Source organism: Echiichthys vipera (assembly GCF_963691815.1).
Source record: "Echiichthys vipera genome assembly, chromosome: 18".
In the NCBI taxonomy this organism is placed as follows: Eukaryota; Metazoa; Chordata; class Actinopteri; order Perciformes; family Trachinidae; genus Echiichthys; species Echiichthys vipera.
Genome location: NC_139843.1, coordinates 27,138,249 through 27,157,099, shown reverse-complemented (window position 1 = coordinate 27,157,099; position 18,851 = coordinate 27,138,249). Strand labels below are relative to the sequence as shown.

The 18,851-nt window shown below is 41.1% G+C and overlaps 1 protein-coding gene across 2 annotated transcripts in view; it reads left to right on the top strand.

Moving 5' to 3' along the window:
• Positions 1–18,851, top strand: part of mtr (5-methyltetrahydrofolate-homocysteine methyltransferase) — a 69,968-nt gene that overhangs the window by 27,468 nt on the left and 23,649 nt on the right. For both annotated transcript variants that reach the window (XM_083932154.1, XM_083932153.1), the window contains exons 15-24: positions 1,186–1,371; positions 1,447–1,626; positions 1,719–1,835; positions 7,957–8,097; positions 8,178–8,267; positions 11,450–11,602; positions 11,728–11,835; positions 12,394–12,494; positions 12,781–12,848; positions 15,177–15,297. In XM_083932154.1, coding sequence (XP_083788280.1) covers positions 1,186–1,371; positions 1,447–1,626; positions 1,719–1,835; positions 7,957–8,097; positions 8,178–8,267; positions 11,450–11,602; positions 11,728–11,835; positions 12,394–12,494; positions 12,781–12,848; positions 15,177–15,297 — 1,265 coding nt within the window. The remainder of the gene's footprint in view (positions 1–1,185; positions 1,372–1,446; positions 1,627–1,718; positions 1,836–7,956; positions 8,098–8,177; positions 8,268–11,449; positions 11,603–11,727; positions 11,836–12,393; positions 12,495–12,780; positions 12,849–15,176; positions 15,298–18,851) is intronic.

Here is an 18,851-nt window from a genome sequence, read left to right as displayed (position 1 = left end):
TTTAAATATGAATTTGCCATTTTACCATATTGGTTATATTGCAACCAAATATACGGTGTATAACAGAAATTAACACTCTATCTGCCACATTACAGTTGTGGTTCGGTAGTCATGCTAGTATGGCTCTATGGAAGACACTGTAAGTTGATCCAGACTGAAATATCTACTATTTGATGGATTGACATAAAATATGATACGCAATGTAAGAGCATTGTTATATTGAGGCATCAGAGAGTGATTGCGTCATCAAACAACAAAAACCGTGGCACAGTTTTTTCCTGCTATTGAAAGGGCACATTATTCAGATAGTAAGATTGATGAAGCATGGACCGCAGTTATATCCTCGGCCCCCTGGTTAATTCATGGATTATGCCGGTTGGGTCATAAAAATAACATAACAACAAAAAAAAAATTAGGTTAATAGTTGGTGGGTGAAATAATAACCATTAATGAGGAAAATATTATTTACATTCTCTAAAATGTGAACAGAGCAGAGTTGCTGTCTGCTGTTGCTCGCCTGTGCAAATTTACGCACAAGAAACGGATACTGAATTGATTATTTCAGAAGATAATTTTAGTTATTTTTCCTCTGTAAAGTATATAACTAAAGTTCTTAGTTTCTTTTGCTTAAATGTCCCAAGATAATTTGCTGCAGTGACTTTATTGTGCCCATTGAAAAATGTACAATTACTGAAAGCATTGATCATAAAGTAAAACACTCAGACATCAATATAATACATATCTTAAAAAGCAACAGCCCACAGGGGGAGTGAAAATCATTCATTCAGGTGGGTAGCAGGTGGAGGATTTAAGCATACAAGTGGATTTGGATGGCATTGGAGCTGTTCTGCGCATCCTGCTTGTGACACACACAGCAGTGCTGCTGCTCCTCCTCCTCCTCCTCCTCAGTGAAACAGGTTTACAGTTTATTTGCTCATATGCAGTCAATTTGAATCGTTGATGGGACAGAGGACTGTGAGATTGCAGAGGGTCTGTCGCTTTGTGCACAAGCAGATCCGTTTCCTCAGAAGAAAACTGCTAGTGTAAATAGCAATGTGCCAGGGGAATGGGAGATGACACTCTGACTGGTTTCATTTATGTTACGCTCAAAACACACATGTAATTTAGCAGATGAAAAAGTTAATAACCAACCTATGAAATAATGTGCTCTCCTTCTCCCCCCAGGTTCCTCTGTGTATCGACTCTTCTAACTTCACAGTGATTGAGGCTGGGCTGAAATGCTGTCAGGGGAAGTGTATAGTCAACAGTATCAGCCTGAAGGAAGGAGAGGAGGAGTTCCTGCAGAGAGCTGCCACTGTGAAGCGTTACGGAGCTGCTGTGGTGGTCATGGCCTTCGATGAGGAGGGACAGGTAGGGAGGAAAAAATACTCACACGTACAAAAAAAAAAAAAACATGTGTGCTGACAAGTCTGCTGTCTTCTCAAGGCCACGGATACCGAGCGTAAAGTGGAGATCTGCACTCGGGCCTACAAGCTCCTTGTTAGCAAAGTGGGATTTGATCCCAATGACATCATCTTTGACCCCAACATCCTCACCATTGGTACAGGCATGGAGGAACACAATGACTATGCTATCTACTTCATCAGGGCAACCAAACTTATCAAGGTAATGCATCTTTCAGTCCGAGGAACAATTGCTGCATACTGCAATAACAAAAATATTGTAAATTCTACTTATGTTTTGGTGTGTATATGTAGGAGACATTACCAAGAGCCAAGGTTAGTGGAGGTCTGTCCAACCTGTCCTTCTCCTTCAGAGGGATGGAGGCCATCAGAGAAGCTATGCATGGAGCATTTTTGTACCATGCTATCAAGGTGAACACTAACACACAGTCAGCTATCCATCACACCACACACCGCACTGTCAATAGAGTTCAAGGTGAAAAATAGTGAACCATTCAGTCTGTGGTCTATTGTAAATAATAACAACAATGTTTTCATGTTTCATGTTTTTTTTAACACTTTATTTGTAATTTTCCAATCATACAAAACAATCATATTCTCTATTTTACAAATAACCATACAAAAAGACAGACCGAACTCAAAAACAACCTGACAGACTTGGCAGAGACAACAGACGGACATAAAATAAGATAAATAAATAAACAATAAAAAGAATAATAGTAAAAAAAAAAATTGAAAAAAAATGAAAGTTAAATTGAAAGAAAAAAGGGTAGGAGGTGCACCTAACTTTACTTATTACAGGATCGACCATGGGCAGGTATAAACAGTCAGAGATCCAGTTCCAGACCCAGTAAATCGTTCACATATGATATCAGAGGGTCCCAGGTTTTGTAGAATCTGCTGATGGACCCATTGAGGGTACATCTGATTTTTTCCAACTTAACATTCTGCATAACGTCCCTAATCCAATGCCGGTGTGATGGAGGAATAGCAGCCTACCATATAAATAAGATCAAGCGTCTAGCTAATAGGGAGGATAATGCAATGACCCTGTGTAAATGAACAGGGGGAACAGATCCCACTGTATCAGAAAATTAACCAAAAACAGCAACCAATGGAGAAGATGAGATGTTATGAGCATGAACCTTAGAGATAACTTCAAAAAAGGATGACCAGAAAGGAACAAGTTTCGGACAAGACCAGAACATATGATAGGAAGTAGCTGGAGTCTGTTTACATCTATCGCATAATGGGTCTACGTTCGGAAATATCCTTGCTAATTTAGCTTTTGAAAAGTGCAATCTGTGTAACACTTTAAACTGTATTAAAGCATACCTGGAGCACATAGAAGAAGAGTGGACTCTCATCAGACAGTTGAGCCCACAAGTCATTTTCCCACTGTTCCTGAATGTGTGAAATAGACAGGTTGCATCTATTCATGATATGGGAATAAATAAATGATATTCTGCTCTAGACCAGCATATTGACCCTTAATAGGGAGTCCAAACAGCAAGGAGAGGGGGATGCAGGAAAACTAGCGAACTTTTCACGGGTAAGATTTCTAACTTGCAAGTATTGCAAAAAAATATTATTGGTCAGACTGAATTTTCTTGACAGTTGTTCAAAGCTAGCAAAAGTGTTATTAACATACCTTGTTATACCAAATTTTGAAGCCATTGTCCATTAAGGATGTTTGAAAAAGATGAATATGTATTATTGGTGAGTGAATAGAAACACTCTGAATACCCAGACATCTCTTAAACTGATTCACAACACGTAGTGATTGAGTTACAATTATGTTGTCTCATCTCATCTCATCTCATCTTCATCCGCTTATCCGGGGTCGGGTCGCGGGGGCAGCAGCTTTAGCAGGGGACCCCAAACTTCCCCACGTTTACCAGCTCTAACTGGGGGATCCCGAGGCGTTCCCAGGCCAGTGTGGAAATATAATCTCTCCACCTAGTCCTGGGTCTTCCCCGAGGCCTCCTCCCAGCTGGACGTGCCTGGAACACCTCCCTAGGGAGACGCCAAGGGGGCATCCTTACTAGATGCCCGAACCACCTCAACTGGCTCCTTTCAACGCTAAGGAGCAGCGGCTCTACTCCGAGTTCCTCACGGATGGCTGAACTTCTCACCCTATCTCTAAGGGAGACTCCAGCCACCCTCCTGAGAAAACTCATTTCGGCCGCTTGTACCCGCGACCTCGTTCTTTCGGTCATGACCCAGCTTTCATGACCATAGGTGAGGGTAGGAACGAAGATTGAACGGTAGATCGAGAGCTTTGCCTTCCAGCTCAGCTCTCTTTTCGTCACAACGGTGCGGTAGAGCGACTGCAAAACCGCCCATGCTGCTCCGATTATCCGGCCAAACTCACGCTCCATCGTCCCCTCACTCGTGAACATTATTAATTAGTGATGGTAGGGTTGCTCAGAGTGATTGTGGGATACTTGTAACCTTTTCAATCTGGAGCCATGCAGGGATCCTATCATTCCATTTTTTTAACCACAGAGAGATGGTATTAGTTATTATAAGTTCGCAGCCCAATAATACGTGCGCAAATTTGGAAGTGAAAGCCCACCTACACTCTTTGGTCTCTCCATAAATTATTTTCTTATGCAAGCTGACTTATTATTTCATATAAAGGAAGAAATCATTCGATTAAATGCCTTGAATAAGATTATGGTATATAAACGGGAAACGTCTGAAATAAATATAGAAACTTTGGTACAATATTCATCTTTACAGAATTTGTTCTCCCGATGAGAGATAGGGGCAAAATAGACCATTTTTGATATCTTGTTTGCACTGTTCCAACAGAGGAGTGAGGTTACTTTTAGATAGACTGTAATAGGATTTGGTGACTTTTACACCTAGATATGTAAAGGACTTGGCAGACAACTTAAATGGCAGATTGGGATATTCTCTGGCATTGCAACGGGTTTAGTTTAAACCCAGATATGTTTCCAAATTCCTGCTAGATTCTAAGGATTTCAGGGATAGTTGTGAAGGGGTTGGTGACGTAAAGAAACAAGTAATTTGCGTAAAGCGAGAGGGTGTGAGTTAGGCCACCACGAGAGATACCTTGTATACTATTATTGCATCTAAGAGCTATGGCAAGTGGCTCTACAGCTAAAACAAAAAGCAACGGACTCAATGGATCCCCTTGTTTCGTCCCTCTGTGAAGAGGAAAATACTCAGATGAGATACCGTTGGTATAAACTGAGACTGTTGGATCAGTGTAAATTAGTTTGATAAGGTGAGTGAAATTAGGGCCAAAACCAAACCTGCCAAGTTTATGGAAAAGAAATAATCGTCTCAGGTTAAAATAGGATTGTCTGCCCTGGATAAACCCAGTCTGGTTCTCCGAAATGATATGAGGAAGAATTTTCTCGAGCCGGAGTGCAATGGCCTTTGAGAACACCTTACCGTCGCAGTTTGTTGAGCTGATAGGTCTGTAGGATGATCAATCTCGAGGGTCCTTTCTTCTTCTCTTATTCTTATTTAACAACAGTGCAATAGATGCCTGGCGGAGTGTAGGCGGAAGATTGTTATTCTTCAGTGCTTCTGCATAGCGGAGAGAAGAAGGGGGGCAAGTTTATCCTTAAATTTTTTATAAAAATCAGTTGGAAGCCAGGGGCTTTTCCACTCTGAAGAGACATTATTGCATTGCTAGTTTCCTCCAGCGTCAAATTTTGTTCCAGTCCTTCTTTAGAGTCAGAGTCAATTGTAGAAATGTTCAGATTAGAAAAAAAAGCGTCAAATTGGTTGTGATCTGGTGTTGAATCTGAAGAGTATAGTTTAGAATAGAACTCTTTAAAGCAGTTGTTAATAGCTGGTGATCCTCCATTGAGGAGCTATCAGATAGCGTAATCTGCGAAATAAAACGGGGCGCCGCTTTTTGGCGGAGTTGACTAGCTAATAGTTTGGAAGGTTTATCCCCCTCTTCGTAGAATCTACTACAGGACTTAGAGATGAGCCTTTCCGCTTGGGTTGTAGTTAAGAGATCAATTTCAGTTTGTAAGCTTACTCTCCTCCTAATCAAATTAGGGGTCGGAGAACCAGATATAAGTCTGTCCAGAGCCTTAATTTCTGAAGATAGCTCCTCAATATTCTTATACTTCATTTTCCTAATATAAACTGAGCGAGACATAATCTATCCCCTGAGATACGCTTTAAGTGTCTCCCAGAGGGTCGAGGCTGAGACACCATCAGTCCTATTTACCTGCAGAAAGAAATCTATTTGCTCTGTGATGAATTTCACAAAGTCTAAATCAGCCAGCAGAAGTGTGTCAAGCTGCCATGTCCGTTTTTCTTCGGAGCTGGAAGAGTTACCTTAATACTAACCGGGGCATGATCAGAAATTATGATTGGATCATAGTTGCAATCTGTAATAACACTAAGCAAATAGGGGTCAACCAAGAAAAAATCTATCCTGGAAAATGACTTGTGTACATTAGAGAAAAACGAATGCTCCCTTTTGGTGGGTTGTTTAAATCTCCATGGGTCTATAAGTTCATGTAAGTCTATGAACGACTGGATTGTTTGCACAGATTTAGACGGTCTTAGTACAGACTGAAAAGAGCGATCCCAGACAGAATCCATCACCAGATTGTAATCCCCAGTCATAATCAAGTGATAACTATCCAGATTAGGGATGGAACTCAGCATGTTTTTTTAAAAAAACATCATCGTCATAGTTTTGGCCGTAAATATTGACCGATACTAGGCGAAGTTGAAACAGCTCTCCCACAACCATTACGTATCTGCCATTTGGGTCCGAGACAGTATCTGATACAATGAAACAAACCTCTACATTCAAACTGTGAATGAAACATTTGCCACACCAATTCTTTGTGACTTTTAGACTGGTCTCGATTTCGAAGGTGGGTTTCCTGTAAAAAGGCAATACCAACCCCAAGATATTGTAAGTGAGAGAGAACCCTTTTTCATTTGAGTGCCTGATTCAAACCCTTCACATTCCAGCTTATAATTTTCATGTTATCTTTCCCTGGGACAAGATGTTTATTACTCTGTGTTATTGGAACCACTCAATTCCAAGATACCTGCGTCTAGCCCATTTGAATGGAAAAAAAAGAAAATGGGTAGGTTCACAAACCGTATATAGAACAAATACCACATCAAAACAAATACATTTAACACATAAATAAGCCTTAAGTAGGCCATACCCCCCAGAAAACTCCCGCTACCCGCAATGTTGGATACCTTTTTTCAACCATCGATGAACCTGTACAACAATGTATTGTACAATCGTTCTCTTTAGCCAACAAAGTTTGAGAAGTTTCCACACTGCTCAGTCTCTTGTCGAACTCATTCAGCCCGTAGTCCACATCAGTAATTCGTTGGCCATACACACACAGGATCGAAAGTAGAGAAGCATTACACGCCTGGTTCTCCTCCTGAAACGAGTTGATACAGGCTTGCACAGTGGTGACTGCATTAGCCAGGGCGTCCATGTTGCTTACATTAGCACCTGTTTCTGCGCCAACGCTAGCCGAGGAGTCCAAATCGCCTCGTGTTGTGGCTTTCCCACTTTGTTGTTTGGGCGGTTTGGGAGGTATTCATCCACTCTTAAGGTTGTTAAGTACCTTAGCGTGTTTTTCCAACGGAGTTTGACCGGTTATGAGGTCCAAAATGTATAAATTTGATAGATTTCAGCGGGAGTTGCAGAAGACACGTCTACTCGCCACTCATGCTCAAGCGCGCCCCCTTCAAGAGAGTTTCTAAAAGTATTTTCTATGCTATGAGTACCACAAATGATATTACGTTTACCTCATAGACTGTATGTAAAGATGGATGACTTGACAGCTCCCCAACAGTGAAGCCTTAGCTTCTCGATCTCTCCCTGGTGGCTGGCTGCAGTATAGATCATCAAATCCCCTCCATGTTAGCAGAAGTGTTTGTTTTAATTAGTTATTTGGTCAAACATCATGTTTGACAGCTGTTATCGACGGTTGGTCTCCAGATCACCACTGTGCAGATTCTTGTAGCAAAATTACAACATGGCGGTGCCCATAGCCAGGATATTTTGGCTTCACGTTTGTACATTGGTAGGTAGTGTAGCTGCGTCATCCATATTTATATACAGTTTATGGTTCACTTCTGTTGTATTGAAGCGGTGGCATTAGTCTAGGCAGCAGAGTTCTCAAAACCATCTCCATGGCTACATACTGTACCTTACAAGCAGAAAGGTTTTTCTGAATTGGTGAACTGCCGCTTAAATTAGAGTTCTCATGGCAGTCTGGGCTCTAACCCAGGAATCATCTAGCCACACAGTAGAAACCCATTCAGAGAAGGACCTCAAATCCATAATGAGCCATACAGTATATATTTAATCATATTGTATATCTGGTAGTAATTCTCAGGATTTGAGCAGTAAATATGAGTGAATCTCTCTCTCTGAATATGCCACAGAAAACATAAATGTGGAGGTTCCATTTCTAAATCTCCTGATATCTCTGTGATTCACAAACAGGCTTTTAATTGTAACACACTGTCTCTGTCTGTGTCTCAGGATGGTATGGATATGGGGATAGTGAATGCCGGTAACCTGCCGGTCTATGATGACATAGATAAAGAGCTGCTGTTGCTGTGTGAAAACCTCATCTGGAACAGAGACACGGATGCTACTGAGAAACTACTGGCCTACGCACAGGTATACACATATACAGAAAAATAATACACCGGCTTGTTGTTGCTTTGGTTCGGTTATCAGATTTTTCATACTTTTCACAGAACAATGTGAAAGGAGCGAAGAAGGTGGTTCAGACGGACGAATGGAGAGAAGGAAGTGTGGAGGACAGGTTAGAGTACGCTCTCATTAAGGTAAGATATTTGAGGATTAGATTAGATTAGGTTTATGGGAGAATTTTCCAACTGATTTTAATTCCTCCAGGATTCATCTGCATACTGGTATTACTTAAATTTCAATAGCTTTCAGGATGCAAAGAAAGTGGTCTTTACACTAATGTCCACACTTAGTCAGCCAAGTCTGGAAACACATAATTTCATCATCATGTAAGCCTGCTCAGACATAGTTAGGGATTGTTTCATTTCTTTTTCTTCTTCACCGTATGTTAGTGTGGACAAATGAAGGATTGATGTGCTTGTAGTTGTTCTATATACTCTGAATCAGCTCATTCCGCTCCGAATACATTGGGCCCAAAACAGAAATCATATTTCTTTACTCGGCACTATGATCATTTAAATGTCTGCTGACCTACACCTACTGTACAATTAAAGATGTATTTATTATATTATATTTATTTTGTAAGACAACCTTGCAAACATAAAATAGTAGGGATGTCCGATAATATCGGCCCACCGATATTATCGGCCGATATTGAGTTAAAAATGTAATATCGGGAATTATCGGTATCGGGTTTTTACATCCGATGTTAGTTCTGTAGGCTTCAGCATTTCCGAGTGTACCTGAATGCAACACGGGCCGTTTACAGGCGCGTGCTTGATGACGTATAACAACAACAACACGCTTCACTAGTAGGTTGCTAACCGTGGCTAACAAGCTTCAGCTCCCCCGGTGCATGAGATGTCCGTGGATTGGAAGTATTTCCAAGTGTCATATACTAACAGTATATGTGCGCTTTGCAATGACTGCAAGGCGTTAGTTATGAGAGGAGGAAACAAGGCGTCTTCTTTTAGAACATCAAATTTGATCACCCACCTCAAGAAGATTCATGGGGAGTGATAAGCTACATCTGTGCAGCAAAGTGATGGAAAGAAGCAACAGCCGACACCGAGAAAAAAACGTTTTCTATCGCTCAAGATGCCGGGTTCACCAAACATGTGGAGTTCCTCGAGCCCCGTTATGTCTGTATAACGCCCAGTCGCAAGTATTTCTCAGACCAGTGCTTACCCGAATTGCACAGCATTGTTTACTGTCACGTCGAGAAGGTAATTTCTGGTGCTGTATCCGTTAGATCCAATACAGGTTAGCATGTTGAGCTTAACTGCTAATTTATTGATTGTATTATTTGCCAAGTTACGGCCGGTTACTCAGTCTGGAAAAAGAGGACTATGTTTGTTTACTTCTCTGGACTGAAGCTATGCATCTTCCTTGTTGTGATGTTGTCTGTAGTGTTGTTTGAGGCAAAATATTCTCTCTAAAAACACAAACAAATAAATGAATGGCACTTTTTTCAATAACTTATTTTGTACAGACTGTGTTTACATTTGAAAAGCCGTGTTGCATTTATGTATGCATCCAGTGGGGCATCACATAAAATTAGGCATAATGTGTTAATTCCATAATAGGTGATATGTGATGAATTTTGGTGTAAAAAGGCTGCATATATCGGTATCGGGTGATATCGGTATCGGAAATTAAGGGTTGGACAATATCGGAATATCGGCAGAAAAGCCAATATCGAGCATCCCTATAAAATAGTGATTGGTTTTCAGTGCAGCAGTACAGGATTATCTGTCTGAATGGATTAACAGTCTGAATCTGCCTCATCATCAGTTGGATTTAATCAGTCTAACTCTGTTGAGCTCCTACATCCTTGTAAACATGTAAAATTCTGATATTTCATCTGTGTTCGCGGAGCTTGGAAGAACGGGCCAGTGTATTAACGGTGAGGGGGACGGGATGTTCAGGGTGAGATAAATGTGCAGTCCATGCCACATAGAAGTGCTGTACATCCGGGCAAGGTTATTGCCTACACCCTTACAATGTGATACGGATCACATTATATATCATTTTGAAAAAAGACTATGTCCTACACAGAATTTACTACTACAACAGCTGTGTTATAATTCTGTATAACTTTGATCACACGTCCACAGAGATCATAAATAAAACATGTTGTTTCTGATCTCAGAGTTATTAATTAATGCAAATGAAATATTCTTACATTTTTAAACTTAACATTTTTGTATGAATGTTTGTTTTGAATTGACACATGCAGTGTTTGTTGACTGGCTTTGGCTGCCACCTGTTGACTTTATAATGCACTGCACCATACAGTAGGTAATGTTTATTTTTCTGCCGTCACAGCATTTACTGCTGTATCAATACACGTGTCAGCAAAGAATACGTCACACTATATTGCCCTATTGATATTTTGAGCGCAGCCCTCGTATACATCATCTAAAAGCTGTGAACCTGAAGATAAATTTCAATTTGCAGGATAGCACAGAGTGTATAAAGTCTTAGATCATCATTGGCTCCGTTCACACTGCAGCTTTTAATGCACAATTCCGATTTATTGCTCAAATCAGATTTTTTTGTTTGGCTGTCCACATTCGACTTTAAATGTCTGTCACGCTCCTGAAGTGACCCGCATGCACAGTTGATCATTGATGCCGTCATGCCACAACCGTGTTACGGAAGAGAACATGGCAACGGCAACCCGTATTGTATTTCCCTCTCCCTCCCTGTAACTCAAAAAACACTGACAGACGAGTTCTATGGATTTACTTATCTTTTAAGAAATATCAAAAGCAACGTTTCCATTACAGTGAAATACCCGGTATAAGGTGGGTTGCCTTCGCCGAAACGCCATTTATTTGAATGTGCCCCTTTGGCTTCCGTTGGCGCTGGCGAAGAGCAGGTCCTTTTTTCTCCCCTAAAAAAGCCTCGTTGCTGATAGGATATAGCTCTAAGCACCACAACAAAACACTTACTTTTTTAAAGCCGGCGAAATAGAGAGAAGACACTTATATCCAGTGGTGTAGTGCTATTTTTTTTTTTACCATCGGAGTGTAGAAAATGACGTGTGCACGCGCATCTGTGCACGCACTTGTTAAAATGAGTGCTGCAGCGGCCTAGGTTAGATTCTGACCTGCGGCCCATAGCTGCATACTGGTAAATCCCTCTGGGGTCCTTTTTTATAATGGAGACACGCCAAGTGAGAGGACATCTGAGAGGGGTTGCCCTGAAACTTTCCCAGTGGACACATAACCTAGATGGAAACGCACCTAAAATCAAACATAGTTTGGACTACTAACAGTTCAGCTGTTGTCATTTTCATGTTTTTTTTTTTCAGGGAATAGAGAAGTATGTGGTTGAGGATGTGGAGGAGTGTCAGGCTCAGGTTGACCGCTACAAGAGGCCCCTTCACATCATCGAGGGCCCCCTGATGAACGGCATGAAGGTGGTAGGAGATCTCTTTGGAGCTGGGAAGATGTTCCTCCCACAGGTAAGATGGCGGTGCATCATCAACCTGTGGCCTCAGCATGTTTTGCTATGGCTTTGAGTTTTCTGTTTATTTGTGTTTCAGCATTTAGAAACAGTAATACAACTTTAAGTCCTGTGGGTTTTCAGGTGATCAAGTCGGCTCGTGTTATGAAGAAGGCGGTGGGCTATCTGATTCCTTTCATGGAGAAGGAGAGGGAGGAGATGAAGTTATTGTTGGGGTCAACTGAAGATGTGGTCAGTCTCAACTAAAAGAAGGGTGCACTTAGTAGTTGAATTTTAAGGCAGCTCTGATTCCCACTAAGGTCAAGAATGATTTTCACTGGACACCTACATGTGATGTCACAATACTATTTCAAAGTAGTGCATCTCTGTTAAACCCCAAAAATTCCATTCAGTTATACAGCTTTCATTATGAGAAAGTCCCAAATAACTTGCAGTGCATGGCCTGATTTTTTTTTTTTTTTTTAAACATGATCATGTGTCCAAAGGTAAAAAACTATGAGAGATCCTGTAGTCAAACATCAAGGACACGACACAAAGCGGCACAACTGTCTTGCTTGTTTCAGACCGACACAGACACTTTTCACGCCCAGTGCCCATGGTAGCAAATGTAGTTGTGCCCATATGTGCGCCCATAGGTGTTTTGGTCTTAAAATGAGGTGTGGTCAGATGCACTTTTGGTGCTTCGCTAGATTGAGGCAGCAGAAAGTTAATACACATTGTAAAAATGGACAGGTTTCCTCCTGTTTTCTGGTCCTTCAATTCCTCTGATGTTTCCTCCTTGATCTGCAGGATCCCTATCAGGGCACCATAGTTCTGGCTACAGTCAAGGGAGATGTCCATGATATTGGCAAGAACATCGTAGGTGTGGTGCTGGGTTGCAACAACTTCAGGTAAAACTGGTTTGCTGCTGAAGGCCTACCGTTCCATCTCCAATTCTCCAGTGCACATTAGGTTCTACTTCTTCAACACTTTCTAAGTGTATTCACAGTCTATTGCAGTGTGTTGTAAATAGTAGTAAGTTTGTAATATGTAACATTTGAAAGAAGCAGTCAGAAAGCAGACTTTGTAAGTGATTATGGACAGGTGTATGATAACTAACTGAAGAACAAAGAAATGCAAAGAGGAACACTTGTGTGAGTGCTTTCTGTTGGATTAAGGATGTGTCCTGTCTTTCAGAGTGATCGATCTGGGTGTGATGGTTCCCTGTGATCAGATCCTCAGAGAGGCCGTCACACAGAAAGCAGGTACAGTGTTTGTGAGTTTGTGATGCTGACAGACAGACGTGAAAGTTTTAACAACAGCCAAGAAGCTCTGAATTAATCAAAATGTTTGGATGCTCCTCTAAGTGGCCTCTGCAGTAGCTCACAGCATTTACAGTACGTACCATTTTAGAATATTAGTAGTGCATTTGTTCACACTGTGTAGTGTACGTTGACCATTTTTCCAGGTCCAATACTGATTATTAGCAGTTAATGAGACAGATAAAGGATATTTGAAACAGATATGCATTTACAGTTAAAATGAATGTTTTGCATTAAAATCTTACTTATGACATAAAATATACTTAATGTAACAAAAATTTAAAATACATTTTGAAATTATCCCTAACCCTAAAGCTGGAGCATTTGAATTAATTCTATACTGAATCTGCAAGCTAACTATTATCATCTAAGTCAAATACATTTAAAGAGTCAAAAGTAGTATTTGTCTCCAAGATCAGATGAAGTAACATGAGAAAGTATTTATTAAGTCAAGAACCTTAAATGTACTAGGGCAGTACGTGAGTAAACATACGTGGTTATACCCCCACTTGGTTTAACAGTTTCCCTCAACTCTAGGACGTTACAAGAAACAGCTTTAGGACAATTCAGCAGCGTTTTTATTAACAGGTAACTCAGTTGGTTTTAGTCATCTGGCTAAATAATGAACAAGTAAATGTATTTATGGATGTTTGCTAAGGCATTCAAATGATCTGTAAGAGACTTGACGTTACTGTCGGCTAACGTTACATAACAAGTGCAAACACATTTGCACTGTGGATGCTTAAAGTTGTAAGATTTTCTTCTAGTTAATTGTCTTTTCAGTTCCTATCTATTACAGAGTGAGTTAAAACAATGGTGATTGATCATGTGACCCACTAATGAAAGCACTTGTTGCCTTTTTGCTGAGTATTCACATCTGTGTGTCTGTGGAGACATTCCCCCTCTAGATAGAAAGAAGCCGCCATGTTAGTGACGCTGCTGACAGCGGTTGGTCTGTCGGCCCAGATCATCACCAACAGTTATGCTGCGTTCACTAGTATTTGGAAATTTCGACTTCTGAGTCAGGCTTGTAGTAAGGGCAGAAGGTGTGTGTGTGTGTGTGTGTGTGTGTGTGTGTGTGTGTGTGTGTGTGTGTGTGTGTGTGTGTGTGTGTGTGTGTGTGTGTGTGTGTGTGTGTGTGTGTGTGTGTGTGTGTGTGTGTGTGTGTGTGTGTGTGTGTGTGTGTGTGTGTGTGTGTGTGTGTGTGTGTGTGTGTGTGTGTGTGTGTGTGTGTGTGTGTGTGTGTGTGACATGTGGGGAGGTCAATGTGTTTCAATAAAGTTTACAAAAGAGCAAAATCAATAGTCAACACTCATAGTGACCATGAACGTGACAAGATGGAGGCTCTGAAAGAACAGGCGCACCTGATACATCTTACGGCCACAGAGGCTGCTCGAAACAAGATATCTAAATTCTTATGGAGTACAACTTTAAATACGTCCCACTGGCACCATTGCTTAAAATACAACATTGGCTGTGGCTCCATACATCATTTTAATTTAATTCAATAAAATTTTATTTATAGTGCCAAATCATAACAAAAGTTATCTCTGGACACTTTACAGACTAGGTATAGACCACACTCTATGACTGTGATTTATGATTTACAAAGACCCAACAATTTCCCCGTAGGTTTGGGAGGAAGAAAAGGAGAGAATTTTAAACACCGCTATCGCTTTTTACAACTTCAGTGTGGATGACTGTAATTACTATATTACTATATATACTCTATTGCTGGTATGAAGTCTAGCAAATCAGATAGTGTTGTGGGAGGGACATTACGTGAGGCCGTGTTAAGTTGTAACAGACCAGAAATAATTAATTATAATATTATTATTATATCGGTGATACTATAATCGGTAAATGCCAAATAACAGCCACCGCTACTCAGCTAGGCCGATAATCTGTTGACCCCTAGCAGAACCCTATTAACTGTAACACCAGCAAACGGCATGCCCGGTACAGCTTGCTCTCCTTCACTCGCTACAGCGAGAAGAAGGAGAGCACAGAAGAGGAAAGAGACCAGAGATATTACATTGTAGCAAATTCACTTTTAAACACTTTCAACACTTTTAAGCATCAGTGATGAGCGGTTCTCGAGCAACACTGAAGGCCAAGCAGCACTGTTCTACCTTATCAAAAATGATCATTCTAAGCAATTTACGTTTTTTCCGATCCAAAGTGTTGAAATGATTGTGGACGTAGTAACTGTTTTTCTTCATTAATAGCAGTAGCAGTAATGTGGGGTGTTTGCTGGCTTTGTTCCTGCAGATATCATTGGTTTGTCTGGTCTCATCACCCCCTCTCTGGATGAGATGATCTATGTGGCCAAAGAGATGGAGAGACTGGGAATGACAACACCACTGCTGATTGGAGGAGCCACCACATCAAAGTAACAAAAACACACACAAGCAGAAATCAAGCTGACTGATCCAGAAACGTTTGTCTATGATAGATAACCTGTGCTCGAGGGGTGTCCCAGACTAAAAATGTTCATAGTTGAATCTGATTGGTCATGTCTTGCCTATAGTCTACTAATCGTCGAATCAGTCTTTTTTTTTTTGCTCATGAAAAACCCTCCGACCCGGGCTGTCGAGCCATAGACATGAAGCAGACAGCGGCGGGTGCAAGTGAGTCCAGCACTGCGCGGCCACGCGTGTCGGGATTTGGAGGTTTTGCTGATGATTAAACAGTAGCAGACTGTTGTATTTGTGACGCACAGAAAGATTTAAAGCCCAGCCAAGGTGCCTTCTGACGGTGCCGGATCCTGGATAGTACAACTATTATGGGGGTTATTCCCGCACATTAAGGAGACAGATTAAAAGCACATGAGTTATTTTCACATTTTAGCAACAGTATTTATTAATAGGCTTATCTTTATACCCAAATAGGCTATTTATCATGGTTTATTGGGAGAAACCAAGGATCTATATGTAAAATCAGACAGCACCCCCAGAGCCAGAATGGAATAATCCATTGTTTCATAAGCACATTTTTCGTTGAATAGTTGACGATTCAGGGTCACCCCTACTATGCTCTCAGCTCTCATCAAACGCTCAAACACGTATCGCTTTAGTATGTGACTGGAAAAGTTAATGCAGCACACTGATTTCACATTTGATTTTGAGTTTGGACATGAATACTATGGAGGCTAATACATGTAATATATATGGTGCAGCAAAAATGGGTAAGCTAGGAGCTGGAGGTATATGATAGAAGGTAGTGTAAATACTTGTGTGTTGGGTTTTGATTAGGGCTGCAGCTATCAAATCTTTTTGTAATCGAGTATTCTACCGATTATTACATCGATTAATCAGATAAAAAATATATAATTTTCTGTAAAAATGTATTATCTCATCTCATCTTCAACCGCTTATCCGGGGTCGGGTCGCGGGGGCAGCAGTATTAGCAGTATTATAATTTGCGTTATTTTGCAAAAAATATATTATGTCTGGGGTAGGCCTATTTGGTGTGGTAACAGGGGTGGGTTTGTGACTCGCAATTTACTATGAATAAGTTTACTATTTAAACAATTCAAAGTGGTGCGTAAAATTCTACATGACGCACGTGTTTACTCAAACAGGTTTAAAGACAAATAGATTATTTTAGAAAATGAATTAGAGATAGATATTATCAGGAAGAGTGAGTCGCTCTCTTCCTGTTTACCGTAACAACAAGCAACAAACAAAACTCCACACATTTACTCAAACAAAACTCTAAAGACTGATCAGGTAGGTAACGATATGTTTAACATTCATGAAAAACTAAACAGAGGAATTCACGAGGACAGCTAACGCTACCCATTCTCTTCCTGTTTCTCCGTCACTACAGCAACCGCCCTCCTTAAACCAGAACAGCGGCGCTCGGTGAAGTGGCGTTAACAACAGGCTGCTTTGGGCTCAGGCGCTGAAACATCGATGGCGTGCTGTTGTGGTAGAACAGTTCTAGTTTACAGTGGACACATTGCACCTTTTTGGCTTCTAGTGTGAAATGATCCTTTGCCTTTTCCAGGTGTAGTGGTGTGCATCCGCAAAAACGGTCCGTGTGGAACAATGATCTCTGCGCTGAAGAGGCCGCATACCACACAAGATAGGAATTAAAGGAATCATTGAGACCGATGAATTTTTGTAATCGAGAAACTCGAGTAATTGTTTCAGCCCTAGTTCTGATTAAGCTTTCATTTGGAAAGAAGTAACTAATGATGTGCATCACAAGAGAAGTAGCTTTCTGCAGAAGAGTGTTCATCATCCAAAACATTACACACAATCATCTCTTCTAATCATAAGGTGATTTTATACAGAAAAGCCGCCACATTGGCGGCAATAGCCGTCCTGTCTATGTGAAACCGAGGCATGATATTCCTCCTTTCTCAAAAGCCGACTTTTGGGATAGGTGTAAACATGTGATGTGACGTGAAGCCATGACCTCGTTGACTTTCTCAAGTTCTTTAATTTGCTGATCACTTGTTCCTTCTCCTGACTAAAGCCACGTCGGCAACGTTTCGTAAAGAATCCCGTCTTTCATTGTCCCCGGGATCTAAAAATGTACGACTTTCTCTGTCAGCATCTCACAGATTTCACAGGCTTTCCAATCGTTCATCTTGACGGTCGATATTCAGTTTAAGTGATGACAAGGTGGTGACTTGCTGTCTCTCGTTTCTATGATCAGCTGTTTCTTGGGTTTAAAACTCCCGACTGTGGGTCGCACAACAGTTCACGTCGTCGACACCTCCGCTCAATGTGCCGACAAGCTGCAAAACTCTATTTACATGGAAATCGAGCTGCCAATATGCTTGGGGTCCAAGCCGGCGCATTTAGGGCAAATCAGGCCACGGTCTGTCTGAATACATGAACAAGAATGGCAAAAAGGTAGCAAATGAACATCTTACTGTCCAGTGTAAAAACACCTATCTAATGGATACGATTTCTGCAAACTAATTAGTTACAGTAGTGTAAGTAGTACCACCCCTGCTCACTAGTGTTGTTTTTGGCGGCCTGTTTTACTTTTAGTCTAGTCTAGTTTTAGTCGACTAAAAGTCTGAGCATTTTAGTCTAGTTTTAGTCAACGGAAATTGTATATTAGTCTCTTTTTAGTAATGCAATTATATTTAATCAATATGATAAAAGTACCTAGTAGTTTTGACAAAACCAACATTTCCTTTGAGCCAAATATGCATGTACAGGTCTGGAATAAGTAATCCAATTTATGTTGATGCCAAATTCAGTTCAGTGTGATTTGCTCTGTGAAATACAAAACTAGTGAAAGTATTTGGCCAACAAGGGGAAGTTTAGTGCACTTATAGAGTGAGTCAGTCAGGTAGAAACTAAAAACACATTTTACACTCTCACAAACAAATACACACACACAGGCACGCTAGTCTCACACACACACGCACGCTAGTCTCACACACACACACACGCTAGTCTCACACACAGACACACACACGCGTTAGTCACACACACACGCACGCTAGTTTTACACACACACACACACACGCTAGTCTCACACAGACACACACACACACACACACACGCTAGTCTCACACACACACACACACGCTAGTCTCATACACAGACAAACACACACACGCGTTAGTGACACACACACGCACGCTAGTCTTACACACACACACACACGCACACACACACACACACACACACACACACACACACACGCACGCTAGTCTCACACACACACACACACACACACTTGTTCGCAGCTCCAGTGGCTAACGTCTAAAGCTAGCGTTAAAACCCGACACATTAACCGTAGCCTCATGTCGCATGAGCTTTCTAAAACAGAAAGTGTCGTTATGTTATGTCTTGACTTACCTAAATGTCATTATGGGATGCCCTGAGGTGTCTCTTAAGATCCGTGTTTTTTTTTCCTGTGATTTTGTGGTCGCATCTCTCCAAACACGAGCCCCGGCTGGTGTCAGACTTTGTT